Source organism: Manis pentadactyla, chromosome 2 (genome assembly GCF_030020395.1).
Source record: "Manis pentadactyla isolate mManPen7 chromosome 2, mManPen7.hap1, whole genome shotgun sequence".
Taxonomy (NCBI): domain Eukaryota; kingdom Metazoa; phylum Chordata; class Mammalia; order Pholidota; family Manidae; genus Manis; species Manis pentadactyla.
The window spans coordinates 134,729,183-134,754,849 of record NC_080020.1 but is presented as its reverse complement, the minus strand read 5'-3'; the positions used below and the strand labels follow the sequence as shown (position 1 = coordinate 134,754,849).

Sequence of the window (25,667 nt, the reverse complement as noted above, 5' to 3'; positions counted from 1 at the left end):
TCCAAATATATTGGCTTTATTTAAACAGCTGGGACAAACTGAAGTTTGTCAAAAACTGGTGAAATAGTTTTCTTTTTAAAACAGCTAAATGTGACATATTTACACAGAGCTCTCTGAGTATCCACCTGCACATAATGGTGTGACATACTCTGTAACTAAAATACACACATTCTCTATAAAAATTGGAAAGTCTGTGTTCTATTTGGAAAACTGTACTTCCCACAAATGTATTTCTTAACAATTAATGTGCCTCTTCTACAGAATTCACTTTGAATGGTATAGAAAAGAAACTAATACATTTGGGCCTGAAATCTGAATTATGACCTAATAAAAGAGTAAAAAAAAATTAAAAGTTGTAAGAAGATAACAATGTTACAGTAAGACATTAAATAATTTAAAGAGCAATTTACTGATTGCCTTCGTGCCAAGTACAGTAGAGTTTTGCTCTAATTGAATCACCTTTTTCCCTTCCTTCCCATTTACTTTAAGTGTATACTAACCTCTAACATCTACTGCTCCTGGTTCATGCACATTTCTGTGTCCGTGACCATGAGCAACAAGTTTACGATGATACACATTTGCTTCAATTATGCTTCAAAATGATGAGGGCCATTTTAATTATGATTACCTTGGGGGAAAAAAAAATTCCCTATATTTTCATTCATACATGTAAGGCTAATAAAAAAGCCATCGATGTAAAATCTGTATTTACTAAGGTAAATAAATTACAAATTCCTTTGACTCCCTGAACACATTCACATGTATGGTGACTCAGGGAAATTCCATTTTACTCAGATGCAAAAGGCATCGTCTGCTTAGGTGCTTGGTCAGATCTTTATGATGTCTAATTTTAAAAAATTTTACATTTTATAACTTTGATGCTCAGGTTAACTTGGCTGTTCGTTTTTCTCTAATTAGAAAGGGAAATCTGCATTTGAAAAAGTCTTGAACCAAATATGAATGTAGAATGTCTTGCAGAAAGTCACCTGGCTCCAATGCCATGCCTTACGATGCTTAAATTTCAGGAGCAGCTTATGAAATACCTTTCTAGTACTTTATTATTTTGAAATTTCAGAATTATTAAGAGCAGTGACAATGTTGGCCAGAGAAAATAAATAAGAGGAGGGAAAGACAAATGAGTGTTTGCTCTGTGTAAGATGCCATGCTCCAAACTCTGTGTGCTCAAAATATATGTCAGGGCATTCCCCTTTCCCCCCAGAGAGCTGTCACTGAGTTATGGCTGAAGTTTCAGGATCAACCTCCAGAAGACAACGCCACTGAAGTGATACACTGGGGAGAGAACAACGGGGCGATGAGCTCAGAGGGGGTGACCAGCAACACGAACGTTCATCATGAAGAATGAAAGGGTTGTGGAAAGGAAAGAGAAGCAAGGTGCCACGGTGCTGATGCTGGAAAATCTATCAACAACTGAATGACAAAAAGTGACAAATTCAACTTAAAAATATTAAAAAACAAATCCCACAACTTTTTTCTAAGTTCCGTACCATCAACTCAAATATCCCACAAAGGGAGGAAATAAACTTGCTTGCTTGTGCGATGCACGGGCACACACACAGAGGCACAAAACTGAAAAATATATAATTACAAATGTAAGTAACCAAAATGTCATGTATTATTGTAAATTATATTGATGGTGTTACAGGTTGAACTGTGTCCCCAAAAAAAGAAAATGTTGAAATCTTAACCCCCAGGAGCTCAGAATGCCATCTTATTTGGAAGTAAAACTTTATAGAGGTGATCAAGTTAAAATAAGGTCATTCAGGTGGGCCCTAGTCCATTATGACTGGTGTGCTTTCAATAAAAAGGGGGAAATGTGGACACCAAAACTGAGAAGCACAGAGGGAAGCCCTCACGTGAAGACGCACAGGGAGAAGACAGCCCTAGGACCACAGTGACACATTTCCAAGCCAGGGACACCAAGGGTGGCCAGCAAACACCTGACAGTGGAAGAGGCATGGACAACACTCCCTAGCACCCTCGGGACAGCACGGCCCTGCCCACACCTTGATTCAGATTTCTAGACCCCAGACCTGTGAGACAATAAATTTCTGTTGTTTTAAACCATTCAGGTTTTGTTACTCTATCACAACAGCCTAAAGAAACTAGGACAGACAGTTGGAGTAAAAGCATCACAAAGCAATTTTTTTTTGAAAACCTTTGAACAGTTCTTTCTTAAATAAACAAAAATGTATAAATAATAAAAAAATATTTGCATACTTTAATTTTCTAGTGCTGTACTGATTCCATTTTTAGAGACTATTAAAATGAGATCTGTTCTCTGGCACAGAATTTTGAACAAGGAGTATAAAGGAAAGTATGTGTGATTAAGGTTCTTTCTCAAGACTCAATAGTAGCTGACATTCTTGCAGCTTTAACTATACAGAGTGACTTCTTCAGTGAAGAAGGATGAGCATACTCAAGCACTGTCAAATGGCCCCACTGATGTGTAATTGTCAAACCATTACAGTATCTTAGTAGTGAATGCTCACAGCCTTCACCCTGCCCACTGTGAAGGAGGCCATTAGCCTGAGTAAATACTCCCTTATGGAGCTGTTAGGAGAGGCGGGGATTGGTGGCAAGTCATTTGGACAGGCTTGACAAACCAAGCCCAAAGTCACCTGGCCATGAGACACACAGAATGAGCTGGATTTGCTGCACCCTCAATATTAATTAAACATTGATGGTGTGCTTAACTAATGCAGAAGGAGACAGCCATAGCAAGTCTCAGAATCTGAGAGCTGGAGGGTCCTTTGGAGATCAGCCAGCCAGCCAGCCTCATCCTGATGGGACAGAGGAAAGCAAATTACGAAGAGCAGGAGAGTTATGGGAGCCTGGCAGTCAGGGGGACAATCACAATAATACCTGAGAGCGGTTGATTTGGGGGACAGTATAGACAGAGGTGGCAGAATCTGAGCAAAAGACATACCAATGGAGGCACAGGTGGGACGTTTAAATTCAGCTGGAGGAGATGAGGCAAAGACCAGGAAGCAGGCCAGCTGAGGATGCAGCAGTACTGCCCATCCTGCCCGCAGATGACCGTGGGTTTTTGCCAGCTTCCTGTCAGGGGCCTGGCCCTGGCTGCTGGACTGGGGAGAGAGGGCAATGAGTCGGGGGGCTACCAGCAGGGTGCCACCAGTGACCCAAGTCAACCCAGGCAGGGCCGGTTCTGCTACCAATGTGAAGCATCCCTTTAGGTATATAGCCTTAGGCAGAATGTCATTATTAGCCAGCACCTGTCATTTGAACAGGTTTGGAACAGAGGCCAAAATGTCTAACACTTTTCTTTGCACTCCTAACTGAAACTATAAAAAGCCAAAGATTACTTAAAAGATAAACTTGGCAGCGATTACCATGAAAAGCAGAGACAAGAGCGACGCTTCACGCTTCCTTCTTCCATTACGGTATCTGGCCATGCATGTCCCAGTGCAGCTGAGATACAACAGGAGGAGTGCTCCTGACACCCTCCAGGGGCCCAGCTCAAAGGAAGTTCCCACACCGTCACCCTGATACCTTAGTACAGCACTGAAATGACACCCAAAATGTGAACACAAAGAAAACTACCATCTGACTCTTACCACTCCCCACCAATTCCACAGCCTGGCCTAGGAGCCTGCCCCGGGGATCTGCAGAGACTGCAGCACCTGTGGCTGCAGCCAGACAGGCAGGGCTGCACCCACCTCGCGTGGCCCTTCAGGCAGCGGCATGCCAGAACACCACCGAGGGATGGATGCAGGGACATACAAGCTCACTGACATTACCGACCTCCTCCTTCATCCACAGGATATGCTCTCCAGCAAGGGGCAAGGGGCCATTGATTATAGCTCCTTCCTGCGCCATAGTCCATTTGTTTTGCCAGAAAAAAACATTTCCTCCATTTCAAGTTTGAGAAAAGGCAGAATTCATATTTGTCTCCAGTATCTCTACTTCCCTCTTCTCTTAGCTCTTTGCCTTTCCATCGGAAAACATTCACTGCCATCATTGTGTAATGTGGGGACAGAGCCATGCTTCTTAACTGCGGGTGACTTTATACCACAGGGGACATTTCCTGTGTCTGGAGACATTTTGGGGGTCATAAATGGGGTGCTGTGGATGAAATGAAAGTTCCTGTGGCCAGGATTCTCACCTGGTCCCAGTTGGCTAGCTCACTACACATGTGTGGGCAATACTTTGTTATTGACGCTATACAAAGAGCTCTGCCCAGTGCTCTGGGCGACACGGTGGCACAGCTGCAAGGCTGCAGGAGAGCAGAGCAGAGGCTGGAGTGGTGGCAGCACCGAGGACAGGGGCCCAGAGGACATCTGGGCAGGCAGAGAGGCCCAGAGGACGGCTGTGCGGGCAAGAGGCCCAGAGGGTTAGACCAGCTTGCTGCCTGTAGACTCACTCTGAGTGAATGGGATTTTAGTGATTGACCTGCCATTGTGGAAATTAAGTTGGGTATGACCCTTTCACCCCGAGAACTTTTTACTGTCATTTCTTTGGTCACATTGAATCCATAGTGAACTTGCCCGGGGCTGAAACCCATTGGCAAGAAAGGAACAAAGCGCTACTGGCATCCAGTGAATGGAGGTCTGGGATGCAACATCTACCCTTCATCTACAATGCATAGGACTGAGCCCCTGAACACAGAATTATTTGATCCAATATCAATCATGTTGAGATCAAGAAACCCTCAGGTAGAGAAAAAGAGAAAGAGAAAGAGTCATTTTTAAAAATCTTGCAGCTGTAACACAAGGAGACATTACATGAGTAGTAGGATCTCTTCAAAACAAAGATGTATAAGCACAGGAATATTTTCCCTCCAAGTTGCCCCTAAATATTACATGCACTGGGTTGAATGGTGGCCTCTCAAAAGATATACCTACCTGGAACCTGTGACTGTGACCTTCTTTAGAGAAAGGATCCTTATAAATCTAATTAAGTTAAGGACCTTAAGTTGAGATCATCAGAGGTTACCTACTGGACCCTAAATCCAATAACAAATGTCATTGTAACAGAAAGGTAAGGGAGATTTGAGAACTCTGACCACAGAGGCCATATGAAGAATGAAGGAGAGATTAGATTTGTGCACCAACAAGCCATCAGACAGCAGAGGCAAAGCAGGATTCTCCCCTGGGGCTGACACCTCAGTTTCAGAGCACAGTCTCCAGAGCTGGGCAAGAACAAATTTCTGCTGTTTTAAGCCCCTGAATGTACAGTAATTTGTTACAGTAGGCCTAGAAAACTAAGATGCTTCCCAATGTTCAGCCTCAATGTATTTTCTTTCTAATAGACAGAGATACCTGGCTTAAATCTGACTTCCAGATGAATTTTTTGAGAGCTGTATTTACACGTCAAGTGTGTTTCTCCAGAGCTAAATGACTCCCTCAACCAATGGCAATGCTTATTCTAAACAGGAAAAGAAATCACACTGGTATATGCATCAGATCCAATACACTAAAGACAGCCTCTTCCCTCACCTCCAAACACCACCACACTGGGGGTTAAGTTCCAATCTATGCATTTTAGGGGGATACACATACTCAAGCTATAGCAGGACTCTTGTTTCTTTTCCTATGTACTTATTACTAATTTGTCCCTCATGCTCAACTGTAAGTCTGTATTTTTCTCCAAATATATTCAAACACTTCAGGTAGTTCATTACTGATATTGTCCTGGAAAGACATCTAGTGCTTCATGTGCTCCAATCTACTCCGAAGGCCTGCAGCTCAACTATTTCATGTCCATCTCCCTTTACCCTCATCCTGGAGTATCTTTCCTTCTCTTTGGTGTCAGAACCTCTATTTTGGGCCTCCTGTATGAAATCACATACTGTTCACATATCCTTTCATTTCTCTACTTTCTTGGAGACTTTATCAAATTTCTTTTCTAATTTTCCATTGAAAATTATCACTTTTACAATCCTATTTTAAACATAATCTTTAAGGCCTTTCTAGAAACTAAGTATTTTTCCTTGTTTCATGGATGTAGTATCTTTTCTCATTCAGAAGACATTCATTATAACTTGATGTCTTTATTTCCTATAAACTTTTTGTTCACTTTGTTTCACTATGGTTCATGATGGGAACTGTGAAGAAAATCAGAGCTGGTCATGTGAATTGCTTTGTAGACCAGGACTTAAATTACCTGTTGCTCTAAATGTGATTAATTTTTGTATTGGAGTAGCCACTAATATCAATAGCCTTGCAATTCTACTTGTAAGCTAGTTAGATGCCAAAAATTGTGTGTTCTAAAAGCCCATATACAATGTACATGAGCAAGAGCACTACACAGTGGGGGAGGAGCCAGGAATCTTACAACCTAGACTTACACTTCATTTCCCTGATTGTTGAAATGGGAGCTCAAAGCTACTTCTGAGTCCCCTCATTCAATATACCTCCAGGTTCTTCACCTTCCAAAATTCAACCTCTTCTTTCAGTAAGTCACAGGAGCTGCTACACTGCACCACAAAGGGAGGGAAAAGATCTGGGTATCTAACTGCTTCTTCCATTGCTTCCTGGTTTCTGCAGTTTCTGTTGAAAAATCAGCTGTAAAACGTATTTCTATGCCACCGAAGGCTACAGGTCTTTCTCCCCACTCTGGTTTATTTTTAAGATGTTTCTCTGTGTTATCAGTTTTCAGCAGTTTGGCTGTTGTATGTCTGTGTGTTAATTTATATTATTTATCTTTCGGGGGTTTTGCGGAACTTAACCTAATGAGTGTTGTATTCAATCATTTCTGAAACATCTTGGCAATAATGAGTATGAATATAGATAGTGAGTGTGTGATTCTCGAGTTTTGAAGGTGTCATAGGTGTCTTCCTTTTACCTTTTTTCCCCACTTCCTCTCTATACATCAATTTAGGTATGTTCCAAAACCAACCTGTCTTCCAGTTTATCATGCTAACTGGAATTCTATTGCCTAGTTTATCTAATTTATTTGTCACAAGGCCTTGCCCTTTCACATGTCTAGAATATTTTACTGCATGCTGGAAATTTTGGATAAAAGACTATAAAGACTCCAAATTGTGCTATTTCCACCAAAGAGTCTTCCTTCAGAGAGACGAGCTTTGTTCCTCTGTTGAGCAGATTTGGGAGTGGCTGGGAGGTGAAGGCAGAGCCTGAGCCAAGTCAGGGCTGTGGTGCCATCTGGAGAGATCCAATATACTTGATTCATCTTTGTTTCTAGGGCAGGGTCTTCCGGGGTTTTCCATCAGGAATCTACTGGGTGTTTAGCTTCCTAGTCCTCTGAGACCATGGGAGATTCATTCTACTCTGTTTTAGCTTAGATCTTTAGTTCCAAGACCCATGCATCATCCAATTTTGGCAAACATCTTCAAGCAGAAGATGAGTCATGTGTCTGAGGCCCATCAGGTCTTCAATTTGTGACTACACCTCTGTAAGAGTGCCAAAATGTCTGCTTGTTTCTCTCTTTCTGAGCAGCAGAACTATTTTTATTGCCATTTAACTGTTATACTTTTAATGGATGGAGGATCAGTATGTGGATTCTCTCCACCCTCATGAACCAGAAACTGAAGGCTATACTTTAAAACTACTTTTGATTTCAATGTTCTTTTATCTAAATCATGATTAAAAGTTTTCTCATAAAAGTTTTTCATCAAAAAACTTTATGAGGTCTTTGGACTGCAAATATTAACACAATTTCATACATAGTCATACCTATGTCCTTATTAAGCAGACTACCTATTAGTGAGTATCTGAGTGGGCAGCTTGCCTCTGTGCCTTCTAGAAAACATGTAACAGTAACTGAGTATCCCCCAAAATGAAACATAGGTTTGAACTTCAAGAATTAAACTGCGCAACCAACTCATATAAAATCATAGCAGAAATCATAGCCTATCATGAGAGAGGCCAGCCCCCAGGCCAGAAAGAACTGATGCAAACAAATTAAACACTGTGAACTAATGAAGATATAATATACAAATTCTAAAAAGTTAGCTGTCAAAGAACAAAAATGGAGAGTTTGATGGACATACATGGAAAAAGGGCAGTGACCATCACAGCTCTATCTGCAGTTAACTCTATCCAACTCTGTCAGAGTTATTGAGTAAATTCAGGATGATAAATGGCTCACATGTTGAAGAATCACCAAATCAAGTGTCTCAGTCCATTCACTCTACAGAATGGTAGTCCAGTCTGACTCACATTTTTTCATTTCTATTTCTCCCTTACCATTCATTTTCACTTGGCCCCTAGGTAACACAGAGACTTCAGCTTCCAGAATACACAATCTCTTACCCAAACAAGAAATCCATTACTTATATTGGAAACAAAGGGTTTTCCTGTTGCACTGACTTATCTATTTGTGTCAGCATTTTGGGAAAGGCACACAAATAAGTAAAATGAAAGCAGGGCAGAGAATTCTAAGTATGCCTATCATTCAACAGTTATGTCAGGTACTGGAGTCACTTCTGAAATAGAAGTAGAAATGCCTTTTAGATAAATGAAATGGGCCCTTCCATTTATCTAGTAACCTGCAATTGTCAGACAGTGTTTGCTATTGGCTTACAGAAATTTCCTGACCTTGTTTCATGAAACTAAATGATCCACACAACTGAGAAAAATATTCATGCATCTTCAACTTAGTTTTTGAGGCTGTAAGCGAAGCATAAATTCAGAAATGGATAGAGGAAACTATTAAAAACTAAGGCATGTATAACATAACAGAATGCATTGAATTTGATAATAAAGCATGTATTACATTTCCTTCAAAGACATAAAAACATTTCACTTCTTCCATTGTACAAACCAGTATCTATGCATCAGGGTGCAGAACACCAGGACAAGCCTGAATATGATACCTGAAATATAAAAATACTGAGGAATACACTCTGTAAGGGGTGTTTCTCATCCCCTGCCGACTCTCCTCACAGAGCACTGCACTTTCCTCTGGAGACTGTCGGTGCTGGCTGACAGCTGCCCCTTCTTGGTTTATGAGAGCCATCTCACTGGAAAACAAGTCACCACCAAAATGGAAAATCTGTGGGTGAATGACAAGAGGGAGCTGGGTGTAAATCATCATCCCCCATTGCCTCAAAGCGGGCCAACTGAGATTCCATCACGCGCCGGTGCTCCCTTGGGATCAGGCCCATGCTAGGCTCTGGGCGAGGGCATACCTAGTTACTTTCTGTTTGGTTCTTACTACTGAGTCTGGCTGCTGAGAGTGCGCCCTCAACTAGAGCATAACCACAAGTCACTGTCTCAGACTTCTAGGGAACCTGCCCTAAAATCACGATACAAATTCTAATTTTCAATCAATGATACGTTCACTGGAAGCCGTTGTCACCAGAGGTGGCATGGCACTCAGACCAATGAGAACAGTGAAGGAGCACATCAGCTAGTGACTACAAGACTGCCCTCTAGGTCCACCAGACCCAGGTCCAAATCTTAGCTCTGCCACATACCAGCTGCATGATCCTGCTTTAAATCACATAAACTCTCCAACGGTCAACTCCTCTTCTATAAAATACTGAAAATAACATATCCACCTTAGTGATGCAGAGAGAACTGAGTGAGATGATGTCTGTGAAGAGCTGAGTGTGAAGTCAAGGGCAGAGGAAATGCTACTGTTACTGTTGTCATCATTTTATGGTGAATTAGGGTGCTGCAGTTACACCAAGTACTCATAATGCCCAGTTTCCAGTCAGAGGGAGAGTTTTCCTCAAAGAAGGAAGAATCCATGTGTTATTTAAGCAATTACAGAAGGAAGAGGCAATGGAAGGTGGGGGGGTGCCTGAAAGTGTTAGTGCTGACATGAGGGCAGGGAGGATTCTGTCTGCTCTTCCTGGCTCTCCTCAACAGACCACCAGGGAGAAAGTGGATGTCCAGAGGTTAAGTACTTTGCTCAAATTATCCCCACTTTGTTATTTCATTTCTACAGAAATGTTAGAAGTGTGAATAAATGTTTGTGTGTAGTAGACAATTAGAATAGCTGCAATGGCAGAGGGTGGGGGAGGAAGGAGCAGGGCACAGCTAAGTGCATCCCTAGGGGCTAGTCCTGTTCTGCAGTGCTGGCTGGGAAAAAATGTTAATGCCTGCATGCAGATGCCCAATGCCTGTTGTCCTGGGTATGCAGAAGAGCCACAGGTCCCCTGCAGCTCACTGAGGCCATGTGACTGTGTTCTGGCCACCAGAACTTGGGCAGAAGGATCTCCTCTTTCTCCCAAGGTGCCCCTGGAGGCATGGGCTGAAGATGGGGGCATGGGAGACAGAACATCCTACGTTCTTGGGTGGAGCTGAGAGTAGAGGCCCCACAGACTGAGGTTTTGAGCCCCAAGAGTGCAGGCTGTTTGTTAACAGCAGCTAATTCAACTTGAATAATACTCTCAGACACCGGTAAAATCTAGACCTCATCTATACAAAATATACATAAGCAACTATAAATCCTCCAGGAAGTTATGAGGAACAGGAAATAAATGTGTTTGAATAAATGGGAGGATAAAACAGATAACTGAATTATCACCAAGAGAGAAGATTTAAGAGATGAGAATCTGGGGACGAATTGTTATGCTATCTTAGGTTCCCAACCGGTAGGTCCCGGTCTACTGAGAATACGAAATTATTGCACAGGGACTCAAAATAAATACATCAACTAAACATTGTCTGAAAAACTAAAAAAAAGGCAAAAACAAGAAATTATACTACATCAGATTGTGTTCCCTTGTCCATTCCGGAAATACAGAGAATTTGCTATGTATTAGGTATAATAACAGATGACAAACTCTTCATTAAAGGATCAGATAGTAAATATTTTAGGCTTTGACAGCCAGTCTGTTATCACTGGTCGATCCTGCTGATGGGGTAGTCACAGACAATAGGTAAAGGAATGTGTGAGCCGGTGTTCCAATAAACTTATTAATGATGATCTCTGGCAGGCACTCCGCACAGGAAAGGGCGGGGCTATGTTCCAATAAAACTCTGTGATCTGCAAGCCAAGGTTTGCAGACTCTTGCAAGGTTTGCATAAAGATAATGTCTAAGATCCCTTCCACTTCTACACTATGACTTTAAGACCATATTAAAGGCAAAAGAATTAATAAATCATGATTTTTGAGGACTCCAGGAGAGATCAGTCTCTCCTTTTCCAATATAAATAAAATACTTGATTTTAAAAATTAATCAATGTGAAGATCTCATTTAAAATGTTATTCTGAATTATGAATTAATATACCATTTGTTAAAAGTATACAAAAGAATTCCCACAGAAGATAGTTTTATCATATGGGTATGACCCATTTGAGAGAGTATTGATATTATTCCATACTACTGAAAGGAAGCAATTTAAACTCAGGAATTCCAATAGCTTCTTCAGAAATGGCCATTAAGGATTCATATGTGTGTTTGGCTAAATACATGAAGAAATTTTAAAAGGAAAATTCCCTAAGCACATTAAGGATCTTCGAGATTCAGTCAAGTAATCTTAACACTGCAGACTAGAAAAGTGTCTTCTTCAAAACATATGGAAGCTGAGGCAGCAATTGCCTAACACAGGGCTCCTCAGCCCTCCTCGATGCCAGTAGCTGACCCCCTGCCAGTGGTGAAGACAAGATGTTCCCAAAGGGTTAAAAAGCCCCCAGTTGAGAAACATGGGTTTAGAAAATGTCTCAATTTGAACTCAGTTCCCCAAACCTTAGAGGGAAACCAAGTTAACATCCACCTTAACTTTCAAGAGAATTCTCTACCAATATTGACCAGGTAGTCAGAGAATTAAATAGTTTTCAATTTATAAATCTTAGAGAGGAAGGTGGCAAACTAGAACACAGATTTCAATTTTTCTGCTCATTTGAGCAGCTGTGAGAAAAAGGTTATGATTTCCTTTCCTTCAGTAACAAAACAATATAAAAATGGATTTTGAGCTATTTCCCAAAAGAATGTTACAAAGATAGGCTAAGTGAGGTACCATCCCTCTGTGCTCCTCGGACACTGTTCAAGGAGAATCTACCTTGGGCCATCTACGGTACAGGCCCAGATGGACAAATGTTGTCAATTAGTCTTGAGGCCAGCTGTGTTTTAATATTTTTCAAAAAGCTTTGTTCTTGTTAAATAACCTCTGTGATCAAGGCAAGAAGAAAAGTAACGGTGAAGAGTTGAATCTGTTATTATGACAAGAAGTAGGAGAGATGCATAATGGCAAACTGCCATGTCTTGCATCACCATGCCTGAAAAGGATGGGTTGCCAAGATGCAATAGCTAAATTTCAGCATGTGGTAAGCTGCAAGGAAATTTATCACAGCCTCTGAGTGCAAAGATGCCTTATAAGTGACATCACATCAATATTCGATTCTCTAGTCATTGATAAAAAACAGGTTTTATTTCCTTAAATTATCACTCACTCTTGGTCTTTCACTTTACTATGTTAAGGCATGCCTGTTTGAAAATCATAACAAATATTCCAAGTACAAGATTATACCTGTTGGCATATTTATGTGCATGTGAATACTCTTGTGGCAATGCCAAGAGATTTACTTCAAATGAGTAATATTCACTCGAGGTAACAGAGTAATTGCTTCCCACCCCCACCCTGGCTCCAGTTTTTACTGCATTAGAATCCATGTTAGTACTGTCCCTGCTTTACTCAGGAAGCAAAGAGAAAGAGGCATCCAATTCAGGCTCTGTTGACTCCTGTTCCGGACCTTCGCCAACATCAGGCTTACCAGGCAACCTGGCCCTAATGGGAGTTTCTCATCCTGAAGCCACCCCACAAAAGTCCACTTTTCTTATCAGTTGGTTTCCGCATGGTTTCCCATCCTGAGCCACGGGCACAACCGTGTCAGGATGGAGAACGTGCTCAGAGTCCCAGCAACTTGTCCCCATCAGGCCCTCACCACTCGGGCAGGAATGAGAGCTGGAACCCCTCTTCTCATCTTTCCAAACAACACAAATTGGGATGCCCAAGTGGCTGCATGAGGACCCCTTGACCTGAGGAAGGGGACAGGGAGAGGATGCACTACGGCGTGCCCCTCATGCTCCTGCTGTGGCCAGGCACTGCACTGGCTACTCTAGGAAAACCAGCACATTAATTCAGGGTTGGGGGGTGTATCTCTAGAATTCCATGTAAATCACTAAACAGAAAAGCAAAAAGGAATGATTTTCATTATCTGCTTTCTCATTACTGATCCTAAAACAATGTCAAGGCAGGAGAATTCTGGGGTGAGGAAAAGGATACAACAGTACAGAGCAGACAGGTGACTGACATACAAGACAGGAAGGCATCAGAGTCTGGAATTACCTGCACCATTCTAGAATCATCCTTTGGCATGAGAGTATGCACACATGCATTTTAGGATGCCTCTTCAGAAAGCATTTCTCATTGCTCTAGTCTCCGGGTTGTGGTACCTTCCTTCTCTTAAATTCAGGGACAAAAATATGAAGCTTACCCACACCTTGCTAATGATAAGTTTAAAAAGGTAATGAGTGAATATATTACTGTATATGAAGGATTAAAACATACAGGCATTTGTCTTGAGTCTACCACCTGCCAGGTAACCTAATCTAATGACCTAGTCTAACCCAACACTGAGAAGACAGAGAAATAAAATGTCCCTCACAAGACTTAGTGAATTTCAATATGAGGCAACAGGTGCTAGGCAGAAATAAAGGCTATGAGACTATGAAATGTATCAGAGGGTCATCATCCCAGACTCACAATGGGTTAATGACATGGTGACAGCTGAAGGAAGAGCCGGATTGAGCAGTCCTTTTCTAGATTGAGAAGAGGATAGGATGAAAAGGTTTAGGAGCGAGAGGACAGCACAAGCAAAGGCTTACAGTTGGGAAAGAGCCTCTATTTTAGGAAGCTATGAGCCACTTGACATTACAGACAAGGTGCAGTGTCCCAAGGTGATGGAGAGAGATCCAGACTACGCAAGCCTGCACGGGCAAGTGGGCCCTGCTGACACACACAAGCGCTGATCAAATGAAGCCTTGTCTGTGGTTCAATAAGGGCTAGTCTCAATTTTTGATTCCTTCAGTATGTGTTAGGTGGTCTTTTAAGGAAGAGCTGTCCCTTCTGCCTCATTTATTTATCCATTATTTATTTTTTAGGTTCATATATACTCATGGATTCTTAGTTTATTCCATGTAATACAAACTGATACCATCATTATTTATTTTAACAATCACATTGTTGCAGATTTCTTCAGTGAACCCACTTCCAGCTGGCTCCTAAGTCCTTCTGACCTGTCCTTATTATTCTTTAAATACTACCTTAATTCATAAAGCAACATTTTCCAGGCTTTTCTGGGACTTTTGCTACCCTGGCTCTAGAATCGGCTACTTTTCCATGAAACCATTGTTCCTTTTAGTGGAGAATTAAGTTTAGAAACCAAATATTGTGTATGATGTGAACTCATTGCTTCTGGGATTACAATGCTTCTAGACACTCTCAGCCAAGAGAACTAGAAAACTAGGAAATAAATGAATATGTACATGTAAACAAATATTTGTACACATACATCTACATATTTCACTTTTTAACACATACAACATGCCAGATAATATACCATAAGAATCTAAATGAGTAGAATATACAGTTTCTATTGAAAGCTCTATAGTTTTTATATGATCATTTAAAATCAGAGTTTCAAAATGGTATTTGGTTACACTACTGATCATTCTAATTTCTTATAAATGTACTCATGATTTTATCCACCAATCAACTTATTTAAAGACTTGTTCTATACTAAACTGCAGTAGCAAGACAATTAATTCATTGAGTGGTATGATGAAATGACTATGATGATAATTTCTTATTACCACTTCTTGAAAAATGAAGCAATTCACATTTGTTGAGAAATTACCAGGCCTTTTCTTCTTTGCATACCTTACTTTAGTTTTTGCAATGAAAATATGGGGAGGCTAGTGCTTTGTGGCCACTTCACAGGGGACGAAACCCACACAGCTGCTAGAAGCCATGAGCTAGACTGCTCACCCAGGTCCACCAGTCCGCAAAGCCCCTGCTCATCCCAGTATTAGCTTTGTTTGTGGCACTGGCTTATTTATAAGGCCCCGGAGAATAAGAGATCGATCTAATATGAAACAATGACTCTAAAGTTTCCTGAGTATTCCATTCACAAATACGAGCATTACACAGAGAAGAAAATAATATAAACTTCTCTCCAATCACTTCTTAAAGTTCTAGTACATGAGGGTGATAATAACATTGGTTTAAGAACTTTTCTCAAACTATGCACAGGGAGCAGGTTCTTCTAGATTCTTGGTGAAGAATGTATTCAGAATCTTAACTCTCTCCTTCTCCAAGGAGACCCTGGTTATCAGACCCTTCTAAAAGACTCGTGAGCGAAAGCAGGCCTTTACAGATTACTCTATTCAGGCATAAGAATCTCAGGCTCCTTCTCCAAAGTGCAAAAACTGAAACAGATATATTACATTTTATCTATCATCACTAATTCTTTGATATATGTGCTTTTTAACCCCTATATTCAAATTTATTTAATTATAAATAATAAAGAGGAAACAAAGATGTTTTTCTAAGGGGGTTGATTTTCACAGGAATATGATGACTAAATGCATCAAATGAAATGATCAACGATTATTCTAACTGGGGTAAAAAGACACTCAGGCAATCCCAGACACTGAGGAGATGTCCCTTGAATCCTGTACCACCTGATGAAGAGCATATCCTTTCATGATGCCCATGAAAGGAAGAGGGGCTGCGAGGAGGAGAAAAGGGCCAACTGGGAATTAAAGGAGGTGATGACTCAGAGCAAACAGGGCAGCCGAGAGTCCTCCAGCCTGACCCTCTGAACAAAGGAACCCCTGCTCTGCCCTGATTAATACCTTTACACACATCCATCTTCACCCCCTCACACAGTGAACTAAGTGGGATGGAGAAGAGAAGCTTGAGAAATATAAATCGCACCTACCTGGATCAGAGACAAATCCTCCAGCTGTAACCTGAAGAGGTAGTTTCTACAAAACACAAAAAGAGAGCAGTTTTATTTTTAACAGACCCCCAAAAAATAACAGTTCATAAAAATTACAAGAACAAGGGAAAAAAACTTAATGATTTTTGGCTTCCAAAGCATCCTCCTGCAAAGAATGTACATAGCACAGTTTTCCTTGGACCTCAACATTCAGAGTCACATTCAATTTGTCAGCAGACACATATTTGAGATTGGCAAGAAAATTAAAGAAGAAGGGTGTTTGTGTGCATGTGTATGTGTGTGACTAAGGGAAATGTAAATTACTACTTGGCTGTCTTGATCTATGTGGAATAGACATAAGGATGTGGGCATTTGATCCTGAAACGAGTTTAAGGTAAGTACAACAATATAAAACCACTTTTCTGGGCCTTCATTCTTACAGATCACCTACATTGACCATGCTTTATCATTAAACATGTCCAGGTTTTGAATTCAACAACATTGTTGAATCCTGAGTATTACAGTGTTCTATCCTGTTGGCGGGAGTCCGTACATAGCAAGTTTAGAAGCATGAACATGTAGGTCTGCCATCAAGGGCTTCAAAGAGTCAGCTCTGGCTGCCCAGATGTGAAATGGGAAATTAGAGAAAAAGAAACTATTAGTTCTCAACAATGAAGAGGGAACAGTGAAATATGCGATCGAGATCAGCAGAGTATAGGGAAAAAGCATAAAAATCAGTTACATTAGGTGTGGGGCTCTATTATTGTAAATTTTAATAACAAACTAGCCTCCCTCGTGTGAGCTGCCCTGGCCTCCACCTCAAGCCACGTCATGCAGATGAGAAGCTGGTGCAGCAGGAACAACATTCGGAGTTGAGCAGGGGAGAAAGTCAGCCCAGGGGTAAACAATAAAGCAGGGAGAAACTGGCATATAACAGAAAACAGACCCTATGAAGGCATGAGTGGGGGGCGGGCTCTCTAAGCAGCGGAAGGTCATCATAACGGGCTGGTCCCAGGTCATTCCTATGACACTAAGACAGTAACAAAATTTTTCCATCACCAGCAAGAATCAAAGTAGATTAGTTTCACTATTTGGGGAGGTGGGTAGATGTCAGAAGTGAAGACGCTGTCCCTGTAGAAATGACAAGGGACAGCCACATCAGGGCAAAGTCTTGAGAGAAGCAAGGAACAACCTCGTTGTGTGAACAGGGATGGAATGACATCAGTACATGGCACGGCAGTAGGAATGGCACTGAGTTCCCTCTTAGGGTGCTCTCGGCAGTCCTAGTAACTGCCTGCGGCGCTCAGGTTTCACAACTTGTCCCCCACCACCAGGCCACTGCCATCCTATGCCCAATGACCACAGCCTCGTGCAAACCACCACAGGGATTTCTTCAGGCCCCTTACCACGCTCTTTCTGCGCCTCCAGTTTAACCTCTGAAATAATGTCCAAGAAATTCCCAGAAGCATTGCTTGGCACAAGCCATGTCCACCACAAAGCTGTGTGTGGGAAAACTTCCCCTCTCTTTTGCTGAAGTCAAGTCCTCATGCTCTGTGCAGAACCAGACTAGGGATGCCTTCGAGGAGGGAACGTGGCAGCAGCAGAGTCTATCTTTATTCAGTCAAGCACCATGCAGAGGGAGGAGTTCCAACAGAAACATCTCCCTGCAGGGGAGCCAGTGCAGACTCAGTGAGTGGAGGGAAGAGAGGAGTGGAACTGCCAGGGAGGGCACCCCAGAGGCAAGCTAGCATCTGCAGGTGGGCCAAACTCTTGCCCAATGTGATGTGGAGACCAGCATGACTCCTCTAAGAGCAGTTGGTAGTCCCTGCACCCACACAGATGCACCTTTCCAGTGAGGCACTCAGAAGTGGCACGAGAGGTGGCTGCTGGCCGTCATGCACTCCCTACCTTCAGGACACCCTGGCTGCCTTCCCTCCGGCCAGTTTCCTATTGGCTTCTGAGCTGGAGGAAGCTGCCCGCAGTCACTGTCCCTCTATGAGGGAGGCAGAATCACCTAGTAGTTAAGCCTACCTGTGCCAAAGCCTGAGCTCTGCCACCATCCAGCAGGAAGGGGGCAGCTATGCCTCAGTCTCCTTACCCACACAGTGGAGCACAGCGGAGCCAACAGTCCTGTCTACTCCGTGGTTCAGATCCAAGGGAAACAATGCTCAGGATGGTGTCTGACCCATTAAAAATAATCAATTCTAACTCCTACTAGGCAGTTTATGGACAATATTAAAATTGCCAGACACACTGAAATATTCTCCATATTCTCCACTGCACAGAGAGTGAAATCCCTTCTGCCTCTAGGAGTTCCAGGCCATAGGCGTGAGCAAACGCAGCTGCCTCTGTGTGTCGGGGGTTGGGGCTGCTGTCAGTGGGGGTGGTAGTGGCATCACTGGATTTCAGAAAAGAAGTCAACGTCGGTCATCTTCTCATGGATCTGGGAACCAGTCATCACACTGGCCAATGCTCTGGGCTCTTTTAAGACAGACTATTTCTGTAAATACTTCTAATATGGGAAACCAACCTTATTTTGAGTCATTAGTTACCTGAAGACCTTGAGGGTATCACAGGACACCCCCAACCGATACACCTGCAGGCCCACACCACACTGTCCATCTCAGGGAGCTTTCAAATCAGCAGCTCTCACACACAAGCCGAGAACTGGAAGTGTCCTCAGGCCACTGAAGAAAAAGGATGGTAGTGACTGCTCTGTAGGACTCAGGCAGGACAGCTGGAGAGCAAAGTTCAAAGTTGTCTCTCTTGAGGAGGGTGTCGGAGGACATATAGAGATCATTCTCTAAAACCCCTGCACCCAGTTTTCAGGTGTTTTCCACAGGGGAAGTACCATGGTCTGAACATATGTGTCTCCCCCAAACACCCCCAGAAGTGATGGTATTAGGAGGTAGGACCTTATTTAGGTCATGAGGGAGGAGCCCTCATGAATGGGATTACTGCCCATATACAAGGGGCTCCAGAGAGCTGCCTCACCCCTTCCACCACATGAGGACACCGCAAGAAGCCTGAACTCAGAGAAGGGCCCTCACAAGAACCCAACCATGCTCCTGATCTTAGACTTCCAGCCTCCAGAACTGGGAGAAATATATTTCTGGCATTTAGAAGCACCTGCTGTATGGGATTTTGTTACAGTGGTCTGAACGGCTGAGACAGGAAAACGCTGATGTATGATGACAACCGTGTCACACTCTGTCCATGTCTTCCCAAGGAGCTCCAACTGCTGACCATTCTTTGTCTGCCTCTCATGTCCCAACAGTAAAGGTATCCCTCCTCATTCCCAGCCAGAAGCAGGGAATTTCAACCATTTACACTTCCCTCCCCGACCACGTGGGAACTATGATGCCCTCATGACCATCTCATCAGTGATAAACCAGTATGGCAGAGGCACTCCACAGTGAAGCGGAAGCATGCTTACTAGGAAAGGCAGAACAGCGATCGTGAGAGGCCATCACACCACCACGAGCTCCACTGCCACACCCAACATCCTCATAAAGAAAAGTACCAAAGATCTCCACTTTTCCTTTGGTATTTTCTGGGTTACAAGATAGAAATTGGGGATTTTTTTTAACCTGTTCCCATTTTTTTCTTTTTTCGGTCTAAAAAAAAAAATCTCAGAATCCAAGAATTCTAGAGCTAAGCTGTCAACACAGAGTATATACCCTTCAACTTGTAGGTGAAGAAACTTTTGCAAAGTAAAGGCACAGTGATTTATTCAAGATTATTAGGATTCACATAAAGTCCTACAATTAGAAACAAGACCCCCACCTCGGTGTCCCTTGTCCCATTGTGCCACATGGCCTATCAGTCATCCAATGTCCCCTTCCTAATTTTACTGGCACCAAACACACATGCATGTGCAAACAGACACAGAAACAGAGTAATAGGTCTTACAGTACATGTCTTCTTTGTTCATTTCAAGATGCACTTACAAATCATTTTGAGATGATTCAAGTCTTAGCACTAGTAATGACAAGTTTTTGATTCTAGGTAACTGATTTTCACCTTTGAGACTGGTCTGACTGTGACATATGTTTTCCCATTAAGAGAACATGTTAATTCTACTGGTCTGGCCAATTAAATTGTGCCTCCTTTTTCCCTCCTTATTTCCCATGTATTCTTCCTGAAATTGCCTGCCATACTTACTATTTATGAAGTTTCCTCATTTATGAAATGAGAGAGTTTAACTATACCACCTGTAAGTATACTTATATAACACAAATTCCTGAAAGACTGTGACCCTTTTGAGACATATGCAGTGACAGTAGAGCTGGATGAATGCATATGTGGACCATCTAATGAAAGCCTCTTTATCATGACATATTTCAATAAATTCCTGAAAAATACTTTTCAAGTATTTTTATTTCTTCAACTGAGTACCAAGTTTCAAATAATCTTAAAAAGAAATCTCAGTGGGAATGTAAACTAGTTCAACCATTGTGGAAAGCAGTATGGAGGTTCCTCAGAATGCTCAAAATAGAAATACCATTTGACCCAGGAATTCTACTCCTAGGAATTTACCCTAAGAATGCAGCACTACAGTTTGAAAAAGACAGATGCACCCCTATGTTTATCGCTGCACTATTTACAACAGCCAAGATATGGAAGCAACCTAAATGTCCATCAGTAGATGAATGGATAAAGAAGATGTGGTACATATACACAATGGAATATTACGCAGCCCTAAGAAAAAAACAGGTCCTACCATTTGCAACAACATGGATGGAGCTAGAGGGTATTATGCTCAGTGAAATAAGCCAGGTGGAGAAAGACAAGTACCAAATGATTTCACTCATATGTGGAGTATAAGAACAAAGGAAAACTGAAGGAACAAAACAGCAGCAGAATCACAGAACCCAAGAATGGACTAATAGTTACCAAAGGGAAAGGGACTGGGGAGGATGGGTGGGAAGGGAGGGACAAGGGCGGGGAAAAAGAAAGGGGGCATTACAATTAGCATGTATAGTGCATGGGGGGCACGGGGAGGGCTGTGCAACACAGAGAAGACAAGTAGTGATTTTACAGCATCTTACTACGCTGATGGACAGTGACTGTGAAGGGGTACGTGGAGGGGACTTGGTGAAGGGGGGAACCTAGTAAACATAATGTTCTTTCTGTAATTGTAGATTAATGATACCAAAATAAAAAAAAAGAAATCTCAGCATATAAAATAGGTAAGATATTCTTTATGAATAAAAACTTAATGAGTACATATAATACTGGCTAATCATGAAGTCAATAGACTAAGCTGACTTGAAAATGTGGAAATTAGAATTACTGAATCTATAATCTTGCATGGTCTCAACATCTATTTAAGGTCTGTATTTGTGTCAGTTGATTGGTTATATTTTTTGTTGCTTTTATCTATTTGTTTGACTTTGGAGACAAAGAGATGGTAGGTACTTTCGAACATTTAATACATGATGACAGACAACACAAGACCCCAGGAAGCAACTGAATGCCTTCCTGGACTTTTCCATATTAGACATTTGTAATATTACACATTTTAGTATTCACTTTATCTATCATGGCTTTCAATGCTTTAAAAATATATTTTAAAAGATGAAATATAAATAAAATGTTTATAGAATTCCCTAATCGCCTCCCTGGAACTTAAGAATCTGACAAAACACAATGTGGATTCTACTATTCTCAAACCCCTTCCCTGAAACTCTATGGTACCAAATACAAGTCCAAGTGCATTTTTGCTGTTGGAAGACTTCCAAACCAGCTAGCAACACTAGGGATCTGAAATCTCCCAAGGCAGCTTGATCTATCACAGTTAGAGTCAATGACCTACGAAGTTAAAGATTACAAAAAGAAAGAAAATCTTCTAAATGGAATAAAAAATTGATATTCCCAGATGTTGGGCCACTCACACACTAAAGTAAGATCTATGGTCCCCTGCAAGTGGCTATTCTCCAGGGCATTACAGAAGAGGCAACCACTTTATCCTGCAATCGTGAGCACAGAGAAGAGGGAAAACAATATATGTGAGGTTCACAAGAAAGGCTACCAACCTTTCCAACATGAAGGAGTAATGATTCTGGCTCCCAGCCAATGGGGAATGCTAACCAAATGTTTCATATAGGGTCATTTTCTCTAGTAGGGCAATGCTTTGAGCAACCCAAAGTATTTAAGTGGTCTCATCAATCTTCATAACACCCCTAGATGTAAATAGGTAGTAATAAGGAATATTGCTATTCTTCAGGGAGAATGGCAGTGGTGCAGAGGTTAAGAGATTAGAATTCTTAGAATGCATGAGTTGTACAGCTTAAGGAAGCTATTCTGTATTTCCATTTTCCCCCTCATTATGGAAGTACAGAGCAAGAATTTACCATGCCATAAATGTTCAGTTTTATGGCTATAATAAATAAAAGTATTTTTTTATTTTTCCTCCTTTAGTATGGACCTACTTTCTTTAGATGTCTTGAAATAAAATTGACATTGCACATTCAAATGTAATAACTGTATTACTTTTAGGAGTAATAATATATGAGGAATATACAGATCCAACAGACTGAATAATTCAAATCACAAAGCCATTAAATTCAGCAGGCGCAACCTGACAATCCTGAAGCCCACTCACTCTTTCCCCACTAGGAAGCTGAGCGTTTCCCCCCTCTTCACCAGAGTTTATTACTTACTGACTGTAGGACTGAATAACTCATCCCTGCCTCCCATCACATTCCCCAGTGGCCTATTAGCCACAAATCACTAAGCACAACAATCTACTCTCCAATCTAAGTGGTGAGGGTTTTAATAGACGAAGTTCATTTGTGTCTTCATGTAAAGTAATAAAATTCAGCTGGCATTAAAGAAAAGGTTGAACCATCATGAGCATATTAACTAAATGACTCATTTTATCTAGAGACACTATAAAACTTAACTCTGACCTCCATTAATTATGAAAGACACAGGTGTTTTAAAATGACATTCTCTTAGAATAACTCAATTGGTCTCTGATGAATATAGCTATAAAATCAAAGAAAAAAATTCTAAGTTCTTATTGCACCTGTAGGTTAGAGGCTTGCTTCGATCTGAGGAGCAAAAGACTGAGACAAACAGGCATTTTGCACTAAGAGAAAACAAACAACGAAAAGCAAGTAAACTCACTTTTTAAAAGATTTTAAACAATGGCGGTAGGAATATGTTTTCGTTGCTTCATAAAAGTTTAGTCCATGATTTAACGTGGGACAATCTGCAGAGAAAACACATACTGCATAAAAGCCATCACCATTTGGGTAAATCTGGGCTGACATCAACTGGATAGCTGGTTTTTCCTGCACCTGTACCAGCTTCATCCTCTCTATGATGTCTCTTTACCACATGATTCCGTCTTAATTATTGTCAATATCCAGCTGGCACAGAGCCTGAACTAGTGATATCCTACATAGCACTCACATGTTCAACTGCACTTGAAGATTAGATAGACTTGAAAATTAATAGTAGTAACTATGTTCTTTAAATCGTAAAATATTTTATAAAAATTATTTTAATTATCTAAATGCAAATACTTAGTATGTCAATCATAGCAATAATTTAAAGAATATGAAGATTGAACTTCATCCTGTCACCATCATTTCATCATGTAGCTCACCACCCTATCTGTGATCGCTGTTCCTAAGACTTTCATTATGCTAGCTGAAGAAACAAATTCCAGGAGCCTTTATTTTATCTGTGGTTATTACCATTCCAGAAAGATCTATTAGGAACTTTTTCCACAAGTTTTGGGGAGTTTAATTACATTTTTAAATTACCAAGCTATTCCAAATATATAGCCCTGTATTTAAATAGTTGGATCATGTTTAAATCACAGTTTTTGAATGCTGAGGGCTTTTTTTAACTTTGCTAATATATTTTTAAATAGGTGACAAATGTATAATACATTTGTCAGGTTATAAGCTGCCTCCTCACTCAGAATTATTTCTACTCTCCTCAAAACTCATAAATGTATAGTTTAGACTATGACAGTTTATGAATAATTCTGATTATGGTTGTTGTTACCATATGTGTCCAGTACACACACTCCAAAATTTTATTGGCTTACTTCATTTCCTAGTCCACAAAGCCGACTTCAAACCCCTTAAAAGTCCTGGTTATTAGAAATGTTTCAAAGAATACATAGGAACCAAGATCAAGCTATTTTAGCAGCATTTTTGTATGTTTAAATACTAAGATTAAAAGGCACAGAAATAGATGTAGAGCCTGTTGTTATTATCAAGTAGAATGAAATAACAGATGGTATTTTGAGGGGCATGCCATAATTAAGACCAATGCTATTACCAAATTTCAGAGATGTAAAATCATATTTGGGGCAAAGCTATTAACTAATATTGTTATTAATCACACTGATAACTTAAAATGTATTATGCTTCAAATATTACTTGCAAATCTCTTTGAGGATTGCTCTAAATTTAACTTGCGACTTCTGCTTTTGTGGGTCCACTGGGCATTTGCTTTGCCCCCTTCCATTTTTAAGTTAATAGAGACCATTTTTCATTTGAAAAAAAAGCCATCTGAGCTCCGTATGATTCCTTTAACCTGTGTGCTCCTAGGAATATTCACTTTTCAAATTATCTCCATATACAGTTATTTTTCTGGGTTATCTTAAGTCAGTAAAATCTGAGGGTTTTGTTTTATGTATCTTCAAATCACTAAAGAATCACAGCTCATTCCCCATGTGCTCAATCCCAGCTAATGCCATCACAAACCATACTCCCAAATCTTGCTCCCAAATCTCACACTGACCCTGCCCTCAGCCACCTCATTCGATTGGCTGTCAATCACTGCCCAACCAAGCTGTGAAAGTGGCCTCCAATCTGCCTTCTCCTCTGCACTGCCACTACCACTGCCTGAGTGTGGCTTCCCTCTGCTGTCACATGATCCAAAGTGCCAACTGCTGTCCCTCCCTCCAAATTCAAGCACACTGTGCATGCAGTACGGTGGACGTATCTTCCCAAATCAAATCTGAGCACGTTTACATACAGGCTTAAAAACCTCCTGAGCTCCTAATGCCTTTAGCAGAGTCTCTCAAATTTGCCAGAGCATCAGAGCATCAAAAGCTTGATTAAATCAAAGATTCCAACATTACTTCCAGGAAGTCTAATTCAAATTATCTAAAGAGAGGCCTGTAGGCATCTACATTTTTGAAAGGCCACTCAGATGACTTCTGTGACTGCTAGCATTGGAATCACTGGTCTGGAGGGTTACGTCCGAGCTCCTCCATGGTATGACCCCACCCGTAACTCCAGCCTCATCTGTAACAACTTCCCCTCTCAGTCGCCAACAGGTCCAGTCCCACCGAGTTTATCTCGGCCTCATCAAGATCTCTGACTCCCCATGGTGTGGTTCTGCAGGCAGGGAGGCTCTCTCCCACCTGCCAGACTCCTAATGCACCTCCAAGGTTAACCTGAAAGAGGACCTTCTCAGCGCACCCCAAGGACCATCACGTTTCTGTACTCCAGGGGTTACCAGGGCCCTTTACTCAGGCCTCCCTGGGAGAGCCGAACTGTCTGTGTTCCCCATACCCAGTCATCATACCTTTTCTTTAAAGGCCTGATAGCAAAAGCTTCAGCTTTGTGGTCTCAGTTGCAACTACTCATCTCTACAGTGAAAACTGGAAAGCAGCCACAGGTAATCTGCAGATGAATAAGGGTACTTGTGTTCCAATAAAACTTTATTTACAAAAACAGGAGGCCAACTCATGGAGTTTAGCTTGTCATCCCTTCTACTAGGCTATGAAATCT

The 25,667-nt window shown here is 41.4% G+C and overlaps 1 protein-coding gene and 1 long non-coding RNA gene across 2 annotated transcripts in view; both read right to left on the bottom strand.

Moving 5' to 3' along the window:
• Positions 1-25,667, bottom strand: part of SEMA5A (semaphorin 5A) — a 462,739-nt gene that overhangs the window by 209,109 nt on the left and 227,963 nt on the right. The window contains exon 4 of the mRNA XM_036896667.2: positions 15,901-15,946. Coding sequence (XP_036752562.2) covers positions 15,901-15,946 — 46 coding nt within the window. The remainder of the gene's footprint in view (positions 1-15,900; positions 15,947-25,667) is intronic.
• LOC130682254 (uncharacterized) lies at positions 318-13,884 on the bottom strand. Its single transcript, XR_008995476.1, has 2 exons — positions 11,958-13,884; positions 318-1,290 (listed from the first exon to the last, which is right to left on the bottom strand). It is a non-coding gene; the product is annotated as an uncharacterized LOC130682254 (long non-coding RNA).